The following is a 19,814-nucleotide window of genomic DNA, read 5'->3' as shown; positions in this document are numbered from 1 at the left end:
TCGTTGGTTCGAACTGGAAGTAAAGGACCGAATTCTCTATACAGATGGTAAGTATTCTCGCTTGGCTCGTATTTGTCGAGGCTCGAGGTATTTTCAGCGGTCCCCGGAAGTTCGAGCCAGCGGGGAATTACATAATTCCAGTGGAAATTAAAGGGGCAAGTTAGTCAGTTAAGAAACTACTGCAGTCAAGAAACTACTGCAATAGTGTACGAATTATTCTCGTAAGGCTCAAAAGCAAAAAAAAATGGATTTTGTGTTTGTATATATGTTTTGCAGTCCATACATGGAGAAATATAGAAACGCTGGAATCATCAAAGAACATTTCGTAGCCATATTTATAGTAGACGAAAGCATAGCGTTCCTGGGAAGACGTATTGATCAGTTCAACACTGAGAGGCTTGGTTAATGATACAGCAGCTAATCACAAAGCGCCTGGAGGATGGAGATTCATTGGCTTGTTTGTTTGACTGACAGCAGGCGAGCGTCTGAACAAATCACAGTAGAGTTCAATATTGGATGGTGCGAATTTCTAATTTCCCGGCAAAAACGGATAGTCTGTAATTTGTCAAGCGCTTATTCGTATTTAAACAATTAAGGTGTTGATTTGTTATTCAAAGGTTAGGAGATCGCAGTTAATATAAGGTTCTATGCTCAGAGAAAACGGATGTGATGCACAAAATGATGAGATAAACCATAAATGCTTTAATTATTTGAACAAGTTCGTCTTTTTTTGTAATATTTAAGAAAAAAATCTGGAATAAGTAAATGAAGTAGGAAGTGACTTTACAAGATAATTAAACTACAGAAAAACACACACCATTTTAGCGTATTAAACGGTTCTAAATCATATGGACTTGCAAAATAAAATGAACTTTCCAGCACCTAGTCCTCACGCGTTCACCGCTCTTGGAGTCGGTGCGTCTGGCCCCGGGGCCGCACTAGGACTTCATGGACCAGCTCTTCCGCTTTCCTTGCCACAAAGACATTCATTCGGGATTCAGGAACTTCTTGGCCTCAATAGCCCTACCAGCTCGGACAGATGTCGGCCACCCGCACCAATGACGTCAGATTCGTTTTTGTCGGCGTCGGCGTTTCTAGCATCGTCGTTCTCACCACCGCTCTCTCTGACGTCCATGGCGTCTGGACTGAACTCGGCGGCGTTTTCGTACATGCCGTGGAAGTCGAGTTTAATGAACGCGCTAGGTGGATCCGCCCAAGGGTTACTGAATTTCCATTCGCCCATGCCACCAGCATCATCTCCAAACAATGTTCTGTCAAAATCAGACTATAAATCAGGTACAATATATATGTGGTTAGATGTTGTATCTCAAAATATGTCAATTAAACTACTTAAGCAGTTTATGGCAAAACATATTTTATTTTGCATGCAAATAGTTTGATTATTGTACGCTTAAAAATAAAATAAAATAAAATAATATTATTGTTATGTTTAACATATAACACTGTTCCAAGTTGGCCAATGTTTTACGTATTTACCACTTTCTCTCAATGTAATTGTTGTGTTCTGTTTTTTTTAGAATAGTGTTTTAAATATATGATTTACAATACATGTTTTCGCATATTTATTTTTCTTTGGTACAGTTTTGCATGTCACTGAATGTTACTATTCGTGTTTTTGTCCCTCGTTTAGCTCAGAATTTCCTGGGAATTACTTAAGAGCAACTGCGTTCTTTTAACAGCCATGTAAATAAACCATTTGATGTGTTGTTTACGCTTGAACATTCCGAATGTAAAAATGCTGCCACAAAACTATCTGCATGCACTAACATAACACTTTTTTTATAATGTACCATGTTTGTGATTGTTTTCTTTTGTTTTCGTCTATGCATTGCCTCCAAAAGTAGAATGGGCGTAACCGTGCTATAACTACCTATACCACACGCTTTTTATTACAATTGTTCGTAGTATATACTAATTAATTTTAGCTCGATTGTGACAAAAGCTTTAAATAGCTTATAGAATCACTCTCGAGTCCGTCTCCTGTGCAGAAACCCATACTGTGTCCTTTTTGTGAGGCCACGTGAAAGTACTCCTTGTGGGGATCGAACCAACAAATTCTTGGGTAAGAGGCAGGTACCTTTACCACTAGACCACTCTCAAATTGTACTTTCCAACACGGTACTTAACCCTGGCCCCAATTTCTCGAAACTTCTTAAGTCCCTTATAAAAGGATTGAGCTAAGCCCACTAATTTTGTTTTTCAATAATTTGCGTAATATTAATTTCTTTAAAAGTTTTTTATACTTTATATAGGAATTATTTTTAGGATAATTACAATAAACCATGTTTCATTTATCAAAATTCAATTTAAGTATGCATTTTGGCTATTTGAGAAGTTTGGAGAAATTGGGGCCAGGTAGTTGGAATTATACACTAGCGCTTAAAGTGACACTCTTATTCAAAATCAATGCATCCACATGTATAACAAACATAAAGTTGGAGTGTCACACCTTTAACTATTTACTAAATAATGCATTTATGAAAACTATTAATCAATGATAACAAGATTGTAATCGTGTATTAAATAGCTGAAATCGCAAAAATATTAAATGATTGGTGAGTGCTAAAAGATTGACTGTTATCTTCTATCTTCTAACAAGGTAGAAATACCGTGTTTTCTGCACCGTGCCTTCCAAATAAACTCGGTTTCCTTCATAAGAACCATTTATTTCGACATTTTTCAGCTTTTTTATAATTAAAACAATTGCATTAATTGTGGTAAATCTTATTTGGGTGTAAGAGTGCATCTTTAAGCGTTCGTGTATATTCTCAAAAACTCGGGGCGTGGTTGCCGTAACAATTACTTAATTTAACTTAAGTATTTATTTAATCAATATGATTACACAAAAAAGTGTTTATGTAAATGAAACAATATATGCTATGTATCACGATGAAAAACAAAACTATTATAAGTCATTTCCGCATTATATGTTAAGATTTTTCAGAACTAAGAATGAAGCAAATATATTTACATATATTTCATTGTGTTTTTTCCTGTTTTCTTTGATTCTGGCTTGTATAAACAGCTAAATTATCTTTCTCCACCTTTCTTTTTATGTGCAAAATTATATTTAATTGCCATTAAATATACATGAAAATATATAAAAAGTAAATAAGAATACTGCAGACAACATTAACATTGTTTTACTTTTGGTTTAAACCTATTTATTTCATGAAAATATACAACTGACAACATATTTTACATTCTAAATATTTAAGAATTTGATCGAAAGCTTATAAAGATCATCTTTTTTGGGAGTAAGAGGGCATCTTTAAGCGCTGTTGTATATTCTCAAAAGGTTTTACCTTTCTCCAACCTTGGTACTGGACGATACTACTTTCTCCGAGAGAAAAAAAAAACACTTTTAAAATTAGGCAAATATGAAAATATTATCAAATTTAGTAATACTGCGTCAAAATTTGCTATTGAAGATCTCAAAGATGCCTGTCAATCAAAAATTGCAGGATATTCATTTGAATTATTCGTAAAATTATCTCAATTACCTGTTTCTGCCAAAAGACCCGTGTGGAACAATATCATATTATCTGTCTTATACAGTTCCGCGAATGACAATGCATCCTAATTACCCATCGCGTGTTGCGTTTGATCGGAACAAAATGATTTATTCATAAAACTATTGTCATTTTTCTATCATTAGAAAGATATGAATTTCATACTGCACGGAAATAATTGGAAATTAGCTCTTGGTTTTTAAACGCGATTTCTTTTTATCCATCATGAAGTAAACTGACAAGAGAGGCTCAATGACATTCCAGTAATTTGATAAAGATAATAAGAGAATGCAAAACGCAAGCTAATAATCAAATTACGGAAAATGTAGCACTAATTGGCTATAACAAATAGTTTTGAGCGAGGCTGAACTGTACGGAAGAAATAAGGTAATATTTTTCTCTCCCGATTCCACTGCAACATAAGGATCTTTATGTTCTTTGTTCAGATATCTTCTTCATTTTGATTCGAATGATGCTGTGAAATAACCGAAAGACAAAACAAAACAAAACTACAACAAAACTCAAAACACAGAAGACAAACACAAACAAACAAACGCAGATGTTATTGTAAAGTTCATTAGTTTCGTTGAAACAGAACTGTTGACTGTGGCTGTTTATCTTGCGTGTATATTATTGATTATCTTGCGTGTATATTGTTGATTGTCTTGCGTGTATACTATTGATTATCTTGCGTGTATATTATTGATTATCTTGCGGATATATTCTTGATTGTATTGCGTGTATATTGTTGATTGTATTGCATGTATATCGTTGATTGTCTTGCGTGTATACTATTGATTATCTTGCGTGTATATTGTTGATTGTCTTAGGGGTATATTGTTGATTGTCTTGCGTGTATACTATTGATTATCTTGCGTGTATATTGTTGATTATCTTGCGGATATATTGTTGATTGTCTTACGTGTATATTGTTAATTGTATTGCATGTATATCGTTGATTTCTTGCGTGTATACTATTGACTATCTTGCGTGTATATTGTTGATTATCTTGCAAGTATATTGTTGATTGTCTTGCGTGTATATTGTTAATTGTATTGCGTGTATATTATTGATTGTCTTGCGTGTATATTTTTGGCTGTTTTGCGTGTATATTATTGATTGTCTTGCGTGTATATTGTTGATTGTCTTGCGTGTATATTATTGATTGTCTTGCGTGTATATTGTTGATTGTCTTACGTGTATATTGTTGATTGTCTTACGTGTATATTGTTGATTGTCTTGCGTGTATATTGTTGATTGTATTGCGTGTATATTATTGATTGTCTTGCGTGTATATTGTCGATTGTTTTGCGTGTATATTATTGATTGTCTTGCGTGTATATTGTTGATTGTCTTGCGTGTATATTGTTGATTGTCTTACGTGTATATTGTTGATTGTCTTACGTGTATATTGTTGATTGTCTTGCGTGTATATTGTTGATTGTCTTACGTGTATATTGTTGATTGTCTTACGTGTATATTGTTGATTGTCTTATGTGTACATTGTTGATTGTCTTACGTGTATATTGTTGATTGTCTTATGTGTACATTGTTGATTGTCTTACGTGTATATTGTTGATTGTCTTACGTGTATATTGTTGATTGTTTTGCGTGTACATTGTTGATTGTCTTACGTGTATATTGTTGATTGTCTAACGTGTATATTGTTGCTTGTCTTATGTGTACATTGCTGATTGTCTTGCGTGTATATTGTTGATTGTCTTACGTGTATATTGTTGATTGTCTTGCGTGTATATTGTTGATTGTCTTACGTGTATATTGTTGATTGTCTTATGTGTACATTGTTGATTGTCTTAGGTGTATATTGTTGATTGTCTTACGTGTATATTGTTGATTGTCTTGCGTGTATATTGTTGATTGTCTTACGTGTATATTGTTGATTGTCTTACGTGTATATTGTTGATTGTCTTACGTGTATATTGTTGATTGTCTTACGTGTATATTGTTGATTGTCTTACGTGTACATTGTTGATTGTCTTACGTGTATATTGTTGATTGTCTTACGTGTATATTGTTGATTGTCTTACGTGTATATTGTTGCTTGTCTTACGTGTATATTGTTGATTGTCTTACGTGTATATTGTTGATTGTCTTGGATGTATATTGTTAATTGTCTTACGTGTATGTTGTTGACTGATTGTTTTACGTGTTTTAATTTCTTTCATGTATGCAAATAAACCATGTACTGGCCTACCTGACCCCAATTAACTTCCGACTCATTTTGTTCCATGATATAAGTATGTCAATGACAAACGTCTGTAAAATTTGTGATTCAGGTTATTTTGTGAAGTTAGGAAATGATTTTCGCAGAATTTGAATTTAAACTTCCAATTTACTGTCATCTCCCGATGGAAGAATGAGTGTCTACGTCATAGCTTGACTAAACATGCTTCCACTTCTGCTTTCAGTTAAATTAAGCAGGAAACCTTGTTTCTCGCAAATATAATTTCCCTTTTCTAGGAGGCCATGCCATAATTTCACATACCATTTCTGTAAATGGGCAGTCCCAATCAACCAGACATGGCTATAAGTCCGAGCTAGGGTGTTAACATTGTTTCAACTACCATTTCTGTTAATAGACAGTCCCAATCAAACCGAGACTGCTATAAGTCCGAGCTAGGGTGTTAACATTGTTTCACCTACCATTTCTGTTAATAGACAGTCCCAATCAAACCGAGACTGCTATAGGTCCGAGCTAGGGTGTTAACATTGTTTCACCTACCATTTCTGTTAATAGACAGTCCCAATCAAACCGAGACTGCTATAGGTCCGAGCTAGGGTGTTAACATTGTTTCACCTACCATTTCTGTTAATAGACAGTCCCAATAAAACCGAGACTGCTATAAGTCCAAGCTAGGGTGTTAACATTGTTTCACCTACCATTTCTGTTAATAGACAGTCCCAATCAAACCGAGACTGCTATAAGTCCGAGCTAGGGTGTTAACATTGTTTCACCTACCATTTCTGTTAATAGACAGTCCCAATCAAACATAGTCTAAATCAAACATAGTCTGTTGTAATCCAGTGCTAAGGGTATTGACATTACACCTACTATTATTGTCAATGATCTGTCTTAATGAAACCGAGACTGCTGTAAGCCGTTGCTAAGGGTGTTTACATTGTTAAACCTATCATTTTCGTCAATGAACAGTCTCAATCAAACCGAGACTGCTCTAAGCCATTGCTAAGGGTGTTTACATTGTTAATCCTAAGTCATTGTTCGACTGTCAATGAACAGCCCCAATTAAAGCGTGACTGCTGTAAGCCAGTACTAGGGTTGTTGGTAGTGATGAACCTACCATTGCCTACAATGAACAGTCTCCATCAAACCGAGACTACAGTTAGTCAGTGCTTAGGGTGTTGACAGTGTTGCACCTACCATTAGCGAATCTGGACAGTCTCAATCAGACATAGACTGCCGAAAGCCAGTGTTAGTGGTGTTGACGTTGTTGCAACGTATTACTGTAAATTGACAGTCTCAGTCAAAGCGAGACTGCTGTTTTCATACGCTGGTGGTATTTTGTGGTTCCGAAGGCTCTCTCTTCCATAATACTTTGTTATTTGTGTTGAGTGAAACAAAGCTAGTGACTTTTCTTGTTTTGGTTATGATAGTTTAAAGGTCCTTTCAACTGTTAAATTACTTACAAACATACGCTCTTCTTCAGGACTTGACGCCAGCTTCGCCAGTGACAAAAGTTCCGATTCCATCGAAACGAGTTCTGTTGGTGGAAAGAAAAAGAAAAAGAAGAGGCGACACAGGTACAGTGCACTCCAAAACATAAGTTCATTAAAAATATCTCCTTACATCAGTTTCATTTGTAATGACACTTTTGCTCCGATCGCTGCAAACTATTTACTATTGTTGTAAAGCAAGTATTATCTTTAACGTGACTGTCAATTCTTTATTGTTAGTGTTCTTTTAAAAAAAGTGTGTTACCGTTAAATATTGAACTTACAAATATATATATTTTATTTCATTCCGTTACTATTTTTTGATAGTAACATGCAGTTGGGTATCATACTAGTAGTGTTGATTTCGTGCAATGGTTTTGGATGATTCAATTGACACTGCTTGTTTTTAAATAACTTTCAAATTTTGAGGAAAATAATTATATTAGTCATGGGCGTAGAAGCATGACATATCACATTTTCCGTGGCTTTGTTGCCCCATCAGTGATCACTTGTGTTAAGACATCTTAATATGCTTTTCCGTAGGGTTTTAGAAGTTATTTCTCTGTTTCCAAAATCAAAACAAATATCAATTTATTTGTTTATTCTTTTGATGTTTTAGCCCGGCTCTGACGTACAAATCATACGTCAACGGTTACAAGTGTTGGACTATAAGTATCTATCATGTGTTTCCGGTGCGGATAGAAAAATCCGACCCGAGGGCACGCGCGTTAGCCTGTAACGAGACTTGCCGAGTTACCGGTCACGCAGCGTGCCCGAGGATCGGATTTTTCGATCCGGACCGGAAAAACATGATATTTCTTCTCGCATACCTAAAATTATGAATTTATGGAAATTAAAATGACGTAGAAAACGAACTTTCGTACATTTACACCAAAAAAACGCGTGCGACTTTGTTTACTGACGTCAAAGACCGCAGTAATTTTAAATAACTAAAAATAGCGTTTTTTTCCCATGAATTATTTTCAATTTTAATTAAAAGACTTGCAAACATATATATTTGATTGCGCTTTATTGAAATGGCATTCTATATCTTTCATAAACCATACAATAAATGAAATAAGAAGTGGCGCGTTGTTGCGCGTGACTCATCTTACATGGGGTATGTAAGATGGGTTTTTCCAGCACTGGTCACATGACCGGAAACACACGTCCGGTATGCAAGAATAAATTTTAACAACGGTATTTCCGAAATGGTGTTACATTCGAATTCAATTCGGGACGCTTTTCAGAAAAAAACTACAATAGCTGTCATTTGATATTATAGGCATATAATACAATTAATAAAACTGTTTGTTCCGGTGTAAGATCGCAAAAACATCACCCTGTAAACACCAGAAGAAAATATTTCACTTGTTGCTATGCGATCATCCATTGAGACAAACAATTATCCTCTATCTATATAATTAAATAAGTTAATAAACATACAATATATATGAATTAATTGTGGAAAATATGTACAAAGCTGACATAAATTCACATACATATCATATCCACATAGCCATATGTTATTAAGATTTCAAGGTTCAAGTTCAACACATTTATTAAGTAATTTGAACACAAATGTATTCCTCCTTACATGATCAAAAGATTAATTCAATTATACATATATACAATGACAACACAATCGGTCTGAATATGCGACACGAATATATGGAATGATCACAATTCATAATCAGTATTTACACATCAAATTTGTATTAAATATTGTTAAAATTAACATTGTGGATGGACAAACAAGCATTTAGCATACTATTGACGTTCTTTTGTCACGAAAAGAGACATATCATATGACAAACATGTACATTGTTAACAATTATAATGTCTGAAGAATGATGTATACATTTATATAATACAGTTAAGTTCCAAACGTAGGCTTTAACTTAAAATTGAGGACGAAACAATATTAACTATGTTATGACGACGTTCGAATCCTTTAGAAATAGATTTGCACATATTAAGTTGAATGTTATAGTTCATATATTGCATAAAGTCAATGAATTTGATTTAATAAGGTGTAACACCCATTGCCACACTTTTTCTTGCTCTACCACATTGATGATTTACTTAAACCTATATTGGATAATATTTCTTATTTTCATCTCATTAATATTTATATATAGTTTCACTTTTATCAAACGATATTTTAAAATATTCAATTTCAAAATACAAAATGTACATGATTTCCATTGCAAAATAATCAACGTATTAATATTTTAAAATACCTTTTAATAATTCTGTAAAAGATAAAAGCAAACGTATTCTAATTTAAACCGCTCAGAAAGTGACTTTTCTAATGTTGCCACGGTGAACTGAATTGGTTTCAACACAAAAGTGCTCTTATGGAAGATATAAAATGCATTAAAGAAATAAATCATATTACACAATTCACATTTCATCACATCTATTCTAAAATTAATAATTAGTCCTGCTTTGTTTGATGTCTCCAGGTAAAACAGTAATACTTATCAGAAAATGAAATCTTAGGCAGCGAAATTGCTTAATAGAATTTAGCATTTTTTACTTTGAAATAATAACTTGATGATTCCATGATTGGAATGATAAATAAGTAATAATAACAGTTTTTATTAGATTAAAAATCGTGGAAGACATAAATCTATACATCAAGAAGGATTAGCATTTGCCGGAGCTCCACCACTATCTGTTTAGAATTGAAAACAATTAATTAGGGAAAACCATAGGGAAATTCAATGTCAGTATTTAATCGAGAGTTTTTGAAATTGCCGGCGCGAACGTGAGAGAAATTATTGCCTTGTTTGGTCCCATTGGGGCATTTTATAAACCAGATAACACTGTCGAACATCAAAGGTTCAGCAGAAACAACAATTATAGAAGAAGCGAGTGGCTTCCTAAAACGAATATAAGTGACGCTGATTCACTGGTTAAAGTGTTCGCGTATCCAATGAGCTTCTGCCCGAAAACAATATTCACAAGAGATGTTGTCGTCTTAGAGAGAATCGCAAATGTTGTTTATAAGATGTCGGTATCATGTTTTTCTACTATTCGGAGCTCTTCGGCCAATTTCATCCAAAACAACCTCGGATGTATGCCGGTACATCAGTTAAAGTAGTTCGTACTTTTTTAATTATATCATTAATTAAATGTAGTGTTTTAGAGTTGTATTTATTGATTTAAGTTTAAATTGATTGCCATTTAAGTGTATTATTGCAAACATAATTAAAATTCCCACGAGTTAAGTCATAAAGTTTAACTTCTAAATAAAATTACTACGCGATCTACTTGCAGCGGACTTAAACGTACCACTTTTTGAGAATGTAAACCGTCCAAATACATCCGAGGTTGTTTTCGATAAAAGTGGCCGAGGAGTTCCGAATAGTTATTCTATGACGATAGCATTTCTCGCGTATTATTATTAAGTACGAATTTTAAATCAGAATTAAACATAGATACAAGAAGTGGATGCTTTTCTTTTCCTTTGTTTGGTAAACATTTGGTTGCTATGGTTCCTCAGACATATCAACAAAACGTTGTTTGAATTTTTTAGAACATCTTAGCGATGCAGATTCTGAACAAAACAAGTATCTACGTCATTTAAGGATCGATACATAGTTATTACTCAGTCTGATGTTGATTACCACTTTTAAATTGAAACTTATTTATTATATGACGAAGTTCTTATGACGTTATATGTATCGCTCTCATTGTCATGATGTAACGCGATAGTGTACATTGTGTTGTTGGGGAAACTATTTGACTTGTTGACTTGACCGGCGTTTGTGCGTGTGTGTGCGTGTGTGTGTAAGTTAATTAATACTCGCACTCGGGCCTTGCCTATTCGGCGAGTGCTCCGTTAAGATTGTAAGTCATTTTAGGGTTTTGGGAGCATTGTGCACAGACAGAATGCAACCCTGTTTAGAGCTACCCTGGTTCTTTAACGTGCACCAGTGAATGGCACTGTCACACGGGACCCTCATCTAACGTCCCTCCCGGAAGACGATTAGTATTCATTAGTGGTGCGACGGAGAATCGAACCTGCGACCCCTGGGTTACCACTAGACCACGGTTGCGCCACACTTGAGCGGCTTGGTGACCACACACTCTTATACGCTAGGCCTGAGACGCCTTTGTAAGAAATGAGTTCAATACACAATGTGCTGTTTAGACAACCACTAACACTGGGTTGCCATTAAGAAACAAATATTCATGATTTTATTTATTTTTAAAGTGGTCACGGCATTCCATATATTCCACACCGAAAAGATGAATGAAAAATGATATTACATGTACTAACTGTCGACAATTAAAAAAAAATGTACATGTTCTAAATTTGAGTTTGTTACATTTAGGACAAACGATTGGCTCGATTTCCTCGTTGGCTCGAACTGAATGTAAAGTACCGATTTCTTTATACTAGAGTAAGCATTCCCGCTTGGCTCGATTTTTCCAAGGCTCGATGTAACTTCGCCGGTCCCCGGGAGTTCGAGCCAACGGGGTTCGACTGTACTAATGTACTAATTTGTTAACACCCAATGTTTCTGCAACAATCTAAGCCACCTGAATCAAGCGACTCATGAAAGATATACTGTTTTGAATTGTACATAAAGAGTGGATAAATTACATATAATCATTTCGATTGTCAGTAGGGAAAACAATAGTTTGCCATGTCATTCATTTTAACGACGATGGCGATTAAAAGCAATAGGAATCGCCGAGATAAAGAAAGAAGCAAAACCTACAAGGATTATGCTTTATTTGGACGCACAAATCAAAGAAGAGGTGAAAAAAGACATACGTAAAATAATCATTTAAAGCATACATGATAGACAATTATAAATAATATCAGCACAACCTTTTTTGAATGTTCACCGAAAACACAGAGGAACTGTCTGGTGTTACAACTAACAACTACTCGCACGCATTTCTCAGTTAAGTTAACCAACGGAAACATTATATGAATACTAAAACAGACACACTTTTAAGAGACTGTGTCACAGATTGGCACTAAAAAAGTTTTTTTCTGTTACGAATCTCAGGACAAAAAATTATCTAATAGAACGTGATACGCTTTGATATCATAATTGTAAAAAAAGTACCAAAATGTAAAAAAAAAATTGTGTCGGAGATCGGGTTCGAACCCGCGTCGCCAAAATTGAAGTCCAGCGCCTTACTAACTGAGCTACAAAGGGTTATGCTGATCGGATGACATAATTAAGCTATACACCTACCTCGGTAATATCACGTGATAACACCGACTAGCCAATCACGCATAAGGAATGAATTCTACCTGGTATACATACCCAGTAATCTTTTTTAATGGAAAAATACGAAATAACTGCTAAACTTAAATAAATTGTAAACTGTGTGGTACTTCAGTTTGTAAGTTTCAATGCATTGTACACATCGATGCCAAGTTTATGTCAGTTTTCGACAGTTTTCGCTATTTTATCATACGTGAGACAGCCCCTTTAAGTGGTTTGGTAATAAAACTAAATTATTATGTCTTAAAGTGACACTGGTGTTTGAAATCAATACATACACATTTATTACAAATATAAATTTAGAGTCATAAAGCCTTTCACTAAATAATGCATTAATGGAAAATATAAATGACTGATAACAAGATTGTAACCGTGTGTTTAATGGCTGAAAACACTCAAATATTAAATGCCAGACGAGTCCTAAAATATTAATAGTGAAAAACTATTGTCTCATAAGGTAAAAAACCGTGTTTTTTGCACATTTCTTTCAAATTAAACACGGTATCCTTCATAAGAACCATAATTTTGATATTAAATAATCATTTTCGGCAATTTTAAATAATTGCATTAATTCTGGTACATCTTATTTGGGAGAAAAAGTGCATCTTTAATAACGACTTATTTTTAAATGTTGGGAATAGTGTGACGTTGATGACTCATAAACTAGTTTGTTCCCAAGGTGACCTCCTTTGTATGAAGGATTTGACATCACCATTTTAAATGAAGATATTTGGATGCATACAGGGGCGTAGCTAGTCCTTTATTAATGTGGAATTGTATAATTTTGTTTGGTGTGTTCGGGGGCATGCTCCCTCAGAAAATTTGAAAACCATGGTGCTTTCTGATTCATTCTGGGCGTTCTGATGTGCTTTATTTAGTAATGGAAAATGGTCAGCTTTAGGATCATGTAGTCAAGTACGCATACTGAACTAGGGCTGTTTTTTAGTCAGAATCATGTGAATTCAGCCGCGTACTTGCGTATAAGAAGCTACGCGCCTGGCATGTGTGGCCTCTTTGTAGTGTTTGTATTTTATGCAATATTTATTGTGATTTAAAATAAGTAGCATCTTCTACATTTGAGTATTTCTTCTTAAAGATGATAACCGAAAACATACGTTTGTATAAAAGAATAGCAGATCTTTGTAACGTCGTTTTTAATTGGTTAAATGACGTCGCGCTAATCCAATCGGAGCGCAATATTGAAGTTAACAATGCCGTCATAACTCCTTGCGTGTTATACAATATGGATGTCAAATTGTATCTTCACACAGAACTAGCAGAATGAAAACAGTGTGTGTATACCACGTGATAAATTGCGTCATAAATGATACGTCTGAAGGCAATATTATGCTTTGAATGAATACTTTAAACGAAGATGCGTTTACTATTTCTTCACCGTTTTAAATGAAACATATCACAGTCTACACCGCTTACAGAGCCTCGCCTTCGGTGTTTGAGGAAACTAATCACGTCATCAAACTACGGTAATAAAACGAAGGCGGGGCTTTTTAAGCTCAATATACCGCCCTTTGTGTCATTTAAAATGGTGAAGAAAAAGAACAGTTATCTTTGTTTTAAGTCTTCATTTTAAGCAAAATGTTGCCTTCCGACGTAGCGTATATGACGTAATTTATCACGTGGTATACATACACTGGTAAATATAACAGTTTGAATACAAGGATTGTCCTTGAAGTTTTCATTGCTTAGACATATCTTATGTAACCTTGTCAATGTTTAAAACAATTCGATACTTCCTAAAAATGTCATCGAGACATTTACAATAAATTAACGATCGTTTAACACAATCATGTTTGTAAAAGGAAATATCAATTGACAGCAGACATCTTGAAGTCGGTAATTGAATCTGAAATTCCATTCCTTTATTGCATTAAAACAATGGACACGTTTCGCCCTTGACAGGGAAAACAAATTACTGATTTCGCCGGATATCGCAACTGAATATGCTGTTCTAGATTATTCAAACGGTCGAAGGAAACACCCAAAAGACCCATGGCAATCTGTCTAATTTATAAAAGTGATATAAATTAATATATAATTCATTAGGTGAACGTTTTATGAAGAAAGCTATCATGAAGATCAGGGAATTTATATCAAAGGGTTGATTAATTTAATGGAGCTAATAATTTTGTAAGGTATCCAGGGGATGCTTGTTCACATGCCGTTAAAGGTCATTTAATTAGCAACAATGCAGACCGTAAATAGCTTGAATGACCCCGGGACATATTGTCATGCGTAAGGTTGCAGAGATATGAGGGCTAGTTCACTGTGCGACACGACTCTTAAAGTAAATTGACTGAATTGCTGCTGGTCTTGTGATTTCATTGGCTTCCGTTTTTTAATTGAATTAGTAACTATGGTAATTATATGAACAAAGCTCATTTCTCCCCGGTTTTGTTTGAAGCAAATTGATTACGGTAGCTACATGATGTATTGAAAAACGGTTGGCTCCGAAAGCGATCTATTACTGAAGTTAATAGACAATTACAATTCCTATAAAATGATTTCTCAATTTATTTGTAAACTAATTTTCTAATTGCAATAAGATGTGACATTGACATTGTGGAAACAGTACCGTTGTATAAAATATTGCATAAAAAAACTTTTATTTCTCATTTAAAATACGTCGACGTTACACGTACATGTTCATAAAGTTAAGTAATTATCGAAACATAGTTTATAAGACTTGCAGTTAGAATTTGCCTCCTAATGTTCTCCATATTATAACAAAATTTATTAACTCACTGTTGTCTCGAATAACTATAGGGAGATATGCTCATCACCTGACAGGTACTTCCATAGAATACTTCCAAATAATACTTCCATGGAATACTTTCATAGGATACTTCCATAAAATACTTCCATATAATACTGTAACAGGATACTTCCATTAAATACTTCCCTAGAATACTTCCCTAGAATACTTCCATAGGATACTGCCGTACAATACTTCCATAGAATACTTCCATTCAATACTGCCATGCGATATTTCCATAGATTACTTCCATAGAATACTTCCATACAATACTTCCATACAATACTGCTATAGAACACTTCCACAGGATACTTCCATACAATACTTCCATAGAATACTTTCATACAATACTTCCATACAATACTGCTATAGAACGCTTCCACAGGATACTTCCATACAATACTTCCATACAATACTGCTATAGAACACTTCCACAGGAAACTTCCATACAATACTTCCATACAATACTGCTATAGAACACTTCCACAGGATACTTCCATACAATACTTCCATACAATACTGCTATAGAACACTTCCACAGGATACTTCCATACAATACTTCCATAGAATACTTTCATACAATACTTCCATACAATACTGCTATAGAACACTTCCACAGGATACTTCCATACAATACTTCCATAGAATACTTTCATACAATACTTCCATACAATACTGCTATAGAACACTTCCACAGGATACTTCCATACAATACTTATAGAATAATACATGGTTGACCATGGTTTTTGGTTATAATTGCCCCAGTGGAAGGAATAATCGAGGGCAATTACTTTCACTGGGGCTATTATCAACCATAAGGCATGGTCAACCATGTATTATCCTGTATAATACATACATTTTGTTCTCAGTCAATGCTTTCAAATGGATTTAAAAACATGATATTGTAGAATAATGAAGGATATGTCATATAATTAGCATGTAGACATTTTGTAGTCTGAAAGTCTTAAAAATGAGATATAACAAAATGGTCTTAAATGGCATTAGTTGCGAAAAATAAACGAGTGACTGGAAATCAAAATAGCAAACCTTTACGTGCGTGTTTTCAGAATAAGCGTGCATTTTTTTTTTCCATTCTTCAAATATTTCCTGTTTTACATCGGCTGATTGTGATGTTCATTTCAATAGGTAAGCACAGCTAGGGTCGATCAAGCCTAGGAGCAGTTTCATAAGAATCTCGGCTTGAATGACCCTAGCCATTTCGCTGGAATAAATTAACATTTCTCTGCGAATAAAGTAGCGCAAAACGTTTCAACAAAACATTTCCTTATCTCCCTGCTTTATGACATTTGCCGAATGTAAACATCCGGTACGGTTTCGGGTAGTACTCGTTACTGAAACACGGAAGGTGTCATTATTGGTAAAACTAATTTCACTATTATTGCACCGATAGTTCCGTTTCAATCCCTTTAAAGCTTTCAATAATGTTTAAATGTTTGCCTACCAAGTATTCGGCGGCCATTTTTATTTTCGTAAAAATGACGTCAATGTGCACGTTCTCATCTTCGTCAGGCAATTATGCCATAATCGCCCTGACGTGCCGTGATAATCTCACGAGCAGTGATTATAATCATTATTGCGAGTACGATATTCTACAGTAAAATGTTACTATTTATAGTAACATGTGTATTATTGTCATACAATACTTCCATAAAATACTTCCATAAAATACTTCCATAGAATACTTCCATGGAATACTTCCATACACTACTTCCATAGGACACTTCCATACACTACTTCCATACAATACTTCCATTGAATACTTCCATACAATACTTCAATGTTATACTTCCATAGAATACTTCCATGTATTACTTCCATAGAATATTTCCATGGAATACTTTCATGGAACACTTTCACAGGATATTTCCATACAATACTTCCATACAATACTTCCATAAAATACTTCTGAAGTATAGAATACTTCTATAGAATACATGCAAAACGTCATACCCGAAACTAATCAGAAATTTTACCTTTTAAACGTTTTAACAAAAAACAACAACAAGACAAAGTCATGTAACGCACATGTTTAACCTTTATGAAAGTTATTTCTTCTGTTTCAATATTACTTATTGGTTTATACTCTGATGTTATATTCTAGCTGGTTTGTGAACATCAGGATAAGGACCTGAGACCGTTTCCTCTGCAGATAAAAACAGTACAGGCGTCCCTTTGAAGAGTTCAAGAGAACGTTTCCCAGAGAGGGCACGTTTGTATGGCCGTACGAACAAATGCGCTAACCTTATTAATATGCACTACATCATTTCAGGACGATCTTCACGAGTTTCCAACTAGAAGAGCTGGAGAAAGCATTCAAGGACGCCCACTATCCTGACGTGTATGCTAGGGAGGTGCTCGCCCTAAAAACCAACCTCCCAGAAGACCGGATCCAGGTAAGGGTATATTAACAGGTTATGTTGTTATAAATGTTTTACAGAAAGATATTAAAAAAACATGCTCAAAAGTCTCATAATTAATATAGCCCAAGGAGTTTCAATATCTTTTCAAGTATTTAGGCTAATTAAATAAATTATGTTTCTTATTTTCATGTTTCTTAATCAGCTTTTTGACATTTCTTTTATTGAGATTGTTTTCGTTTTTTATATAGCATGTAGTGTAAATCAAATACTCTGAAATGCATAAATCAAACGTTCACATGGAGCCAATTTCTCGAAACTTCTTAAGTCTCGTCTAACAGGATTAAGCTAAGCTCACTATTTTTGTTTTAAATTAACTTCTTTTAGATTTTGTTGAACTTAAATAGTAATCTTCTCTATGATAATCACAATTAACCATTTGTCAATCATCAAAATAACCATTTGTCAATCATCAAAATCAAATTAAAGTATGTATTTTGTCTTATTGAAATTCGCTACTTAAGCCTATTAATCTCAAGAAATTTCACAAAATTGGGGCTTGCTGATCATTACATACAAAAATGAACGAGTGTAATCCTTATTTAATATCCAGGTCTGGTTTCAAAACCGTCGTGTCAAATGTAGGAAGACCGAGAATGTACAGAAAATTAAATAATTAAAATGCATAGATCAAACTTTTATTTCGGATAATTACATTCACAAACGTATGAATAATCCTTATTCTATATCCAGGTCTGGTTTCAAAACCGTCGTGCCAAATGGAGGAAGACCGAGAAGACCTGGGGTCGATCCAGCATCATGGCCGAATACGGGTTGTACGGAGCGATGGTGCGCCACTCGCTTCCTCTTCCGGATACCATACTGAAGAGCGCAAAGGATGGGGTGATGGACTCTTGTGCACCGTGGCTACTGAGTAAGATAATTCATTTGCTAATAGCTACGAGTTAAAGAAAGTCTCATAATGAGCCTCCCAAATCCCTATTAACCTGGTATTGCATATATTAAGCATTTACATTTAATTTGGATATTTACAATTTGTATAAAAATAATAATCAATATAATGTTTTATCTGTGTGTTTTATTTCTCTTTTCTTTCTTATTTTGCCATGTATCATTGTGACCATAATAATTATTATTTTACATATCATGTTTTTTTTAGAAACTGTTATTTACATGTTTACGACAATAATCAACTCTGTCTGTCTGACTGTCTTTGATTTTTTTTATGTTACAAGACAGTTATTTAAACAACGGGAAACAATTCAATAGTGATTTCTTTTCGCACTATTCAAGAGTTCTGTCCCTTTTGTGCGATTGAAAATGATTGAGCAAACTTCACTTATACAAAATGTTCTTTTTTATTTTACAAGCAGGTATGCATAAGAAATCAGTAGAAGCTCAAGAAACATTAGGTAGCGACATTCCCGGGGAACCGAAGATGAGCATGGCAGAAATAATTCCACAGGATCCAAACCAAAACGACGAGACAACAAGCAATTTCGAAACGACCCGAAACCGAGGAGAGACGAAGGACGTTCGTTCCGAGAGCATTGCTGCCCTTAGAGCGAAGGCATTGGAACATAGTGCCAAGTTAACGAGCTGCGACAGGCATCGTACAAGTAGTGGACGCCATTCTGCTGACTCTAATGATATAACTGACCACGAAAACAATATTATATCTATTGACGATGATGATTATAAAAGTGGGTTTGCTAATCCCAAGAATGAACATGAACGACGTTTATCTGTTTCATAATTATGAGTGTTTACTTTCCCCTAAATAATGTAGTTCATCCCTATGTATTGATATACATGTAATGTATACTTGGTAATGCTTTGATCTTACAACAAATATGGAATAAAGAAAAAAAGAATTGTATAAAAATTGTGAGATAGATGGTGAGTTTTGAGAACATTCCATTTAGCCATTTAATAGCACCATTTCGATCATCAAATCTCTAAAACTACAAAATCATTGTTTATAATCTATTTGTTTATACTATATTAAACACACTGTCATTATTTCAATATGAGATATAAGTGAATGTATGTGTTAGCCTCGAACAACTTATAAAGATACATATACATTCAAACGCAAAACATATTTTCAGAATTTAGTCTGTCAACGTGCCAGCTTTTAAGGAGTTAAGTATATGAG

General features: G+C 34.5%; 1 protein-coding gene across 1 annotated transcript; it reads left to right on the top strand.

Annotated features, from left to right (window-relative positions):
- The first annotated feature begins 866 nt into the window (after positions 1-866).
- On the top strand, positions 867-19,412 carry LOC128208670 (visual system homeobox 2-like). Its single transcript, XM_052912218.1, has 5 exons — positions 867-1,296; positions 7,220-7,313; positions 17,548-17,671; positions 18,389-18,569; positions 19,030-19,412. The coding sequence occupies exons 1-5, from the start codon at positions 867-869 to the stop codon at positions 19,410-19,412; spliced, it is 1,212 nt and encodes a 403-aa protein (XP_052768178.1).
- The last annotated feature ends 402 nt before the right edge of the window (positions 19,413-19,814 follow it).

The sequence above is a fragment of the Mya arenaria genome, chromosome 11 (genome assembly GCF_026914265.1).
Source record: "Mya arenaria isolate MELC-2E11 chromosome 11, ASM2691426v1".
NCBI lineage: Eukaryota > Metazoa > Mollusca > Bivalvia > Myida > Myidae > Mya > Mya arenaria.
The sequence above is the reverse complement of the archived record's forward strand: the minus strand, read 5'-3'. Positions and strand labels throughout refer to the sequence as shown.

Bases quoted from the DNA above. Each gene is read 5' to 3' on its own strand.
- LOC128208670 (XM_052912218.1), top strand. From the start codon at position 867: ATGAACTTTCCAGCACCTAGTCCTCACGCGTTCACCGCTCTTGGAGTC. The intron at 17,672-18,388 runs GTAAGGGTATAT...TTCTATATCCAG, and splicing joins TCCCAGAAGACCGGATCCAG to GTCTGGTTTCAAAACCGTCG. The intron at 18,570-19,029 runs GTAAGATAATTC...TTTTACAAGCAG, and splicing joins TTGTGCACCGTGGCTACTGA to GTATGCATAAGAAATCAGTA.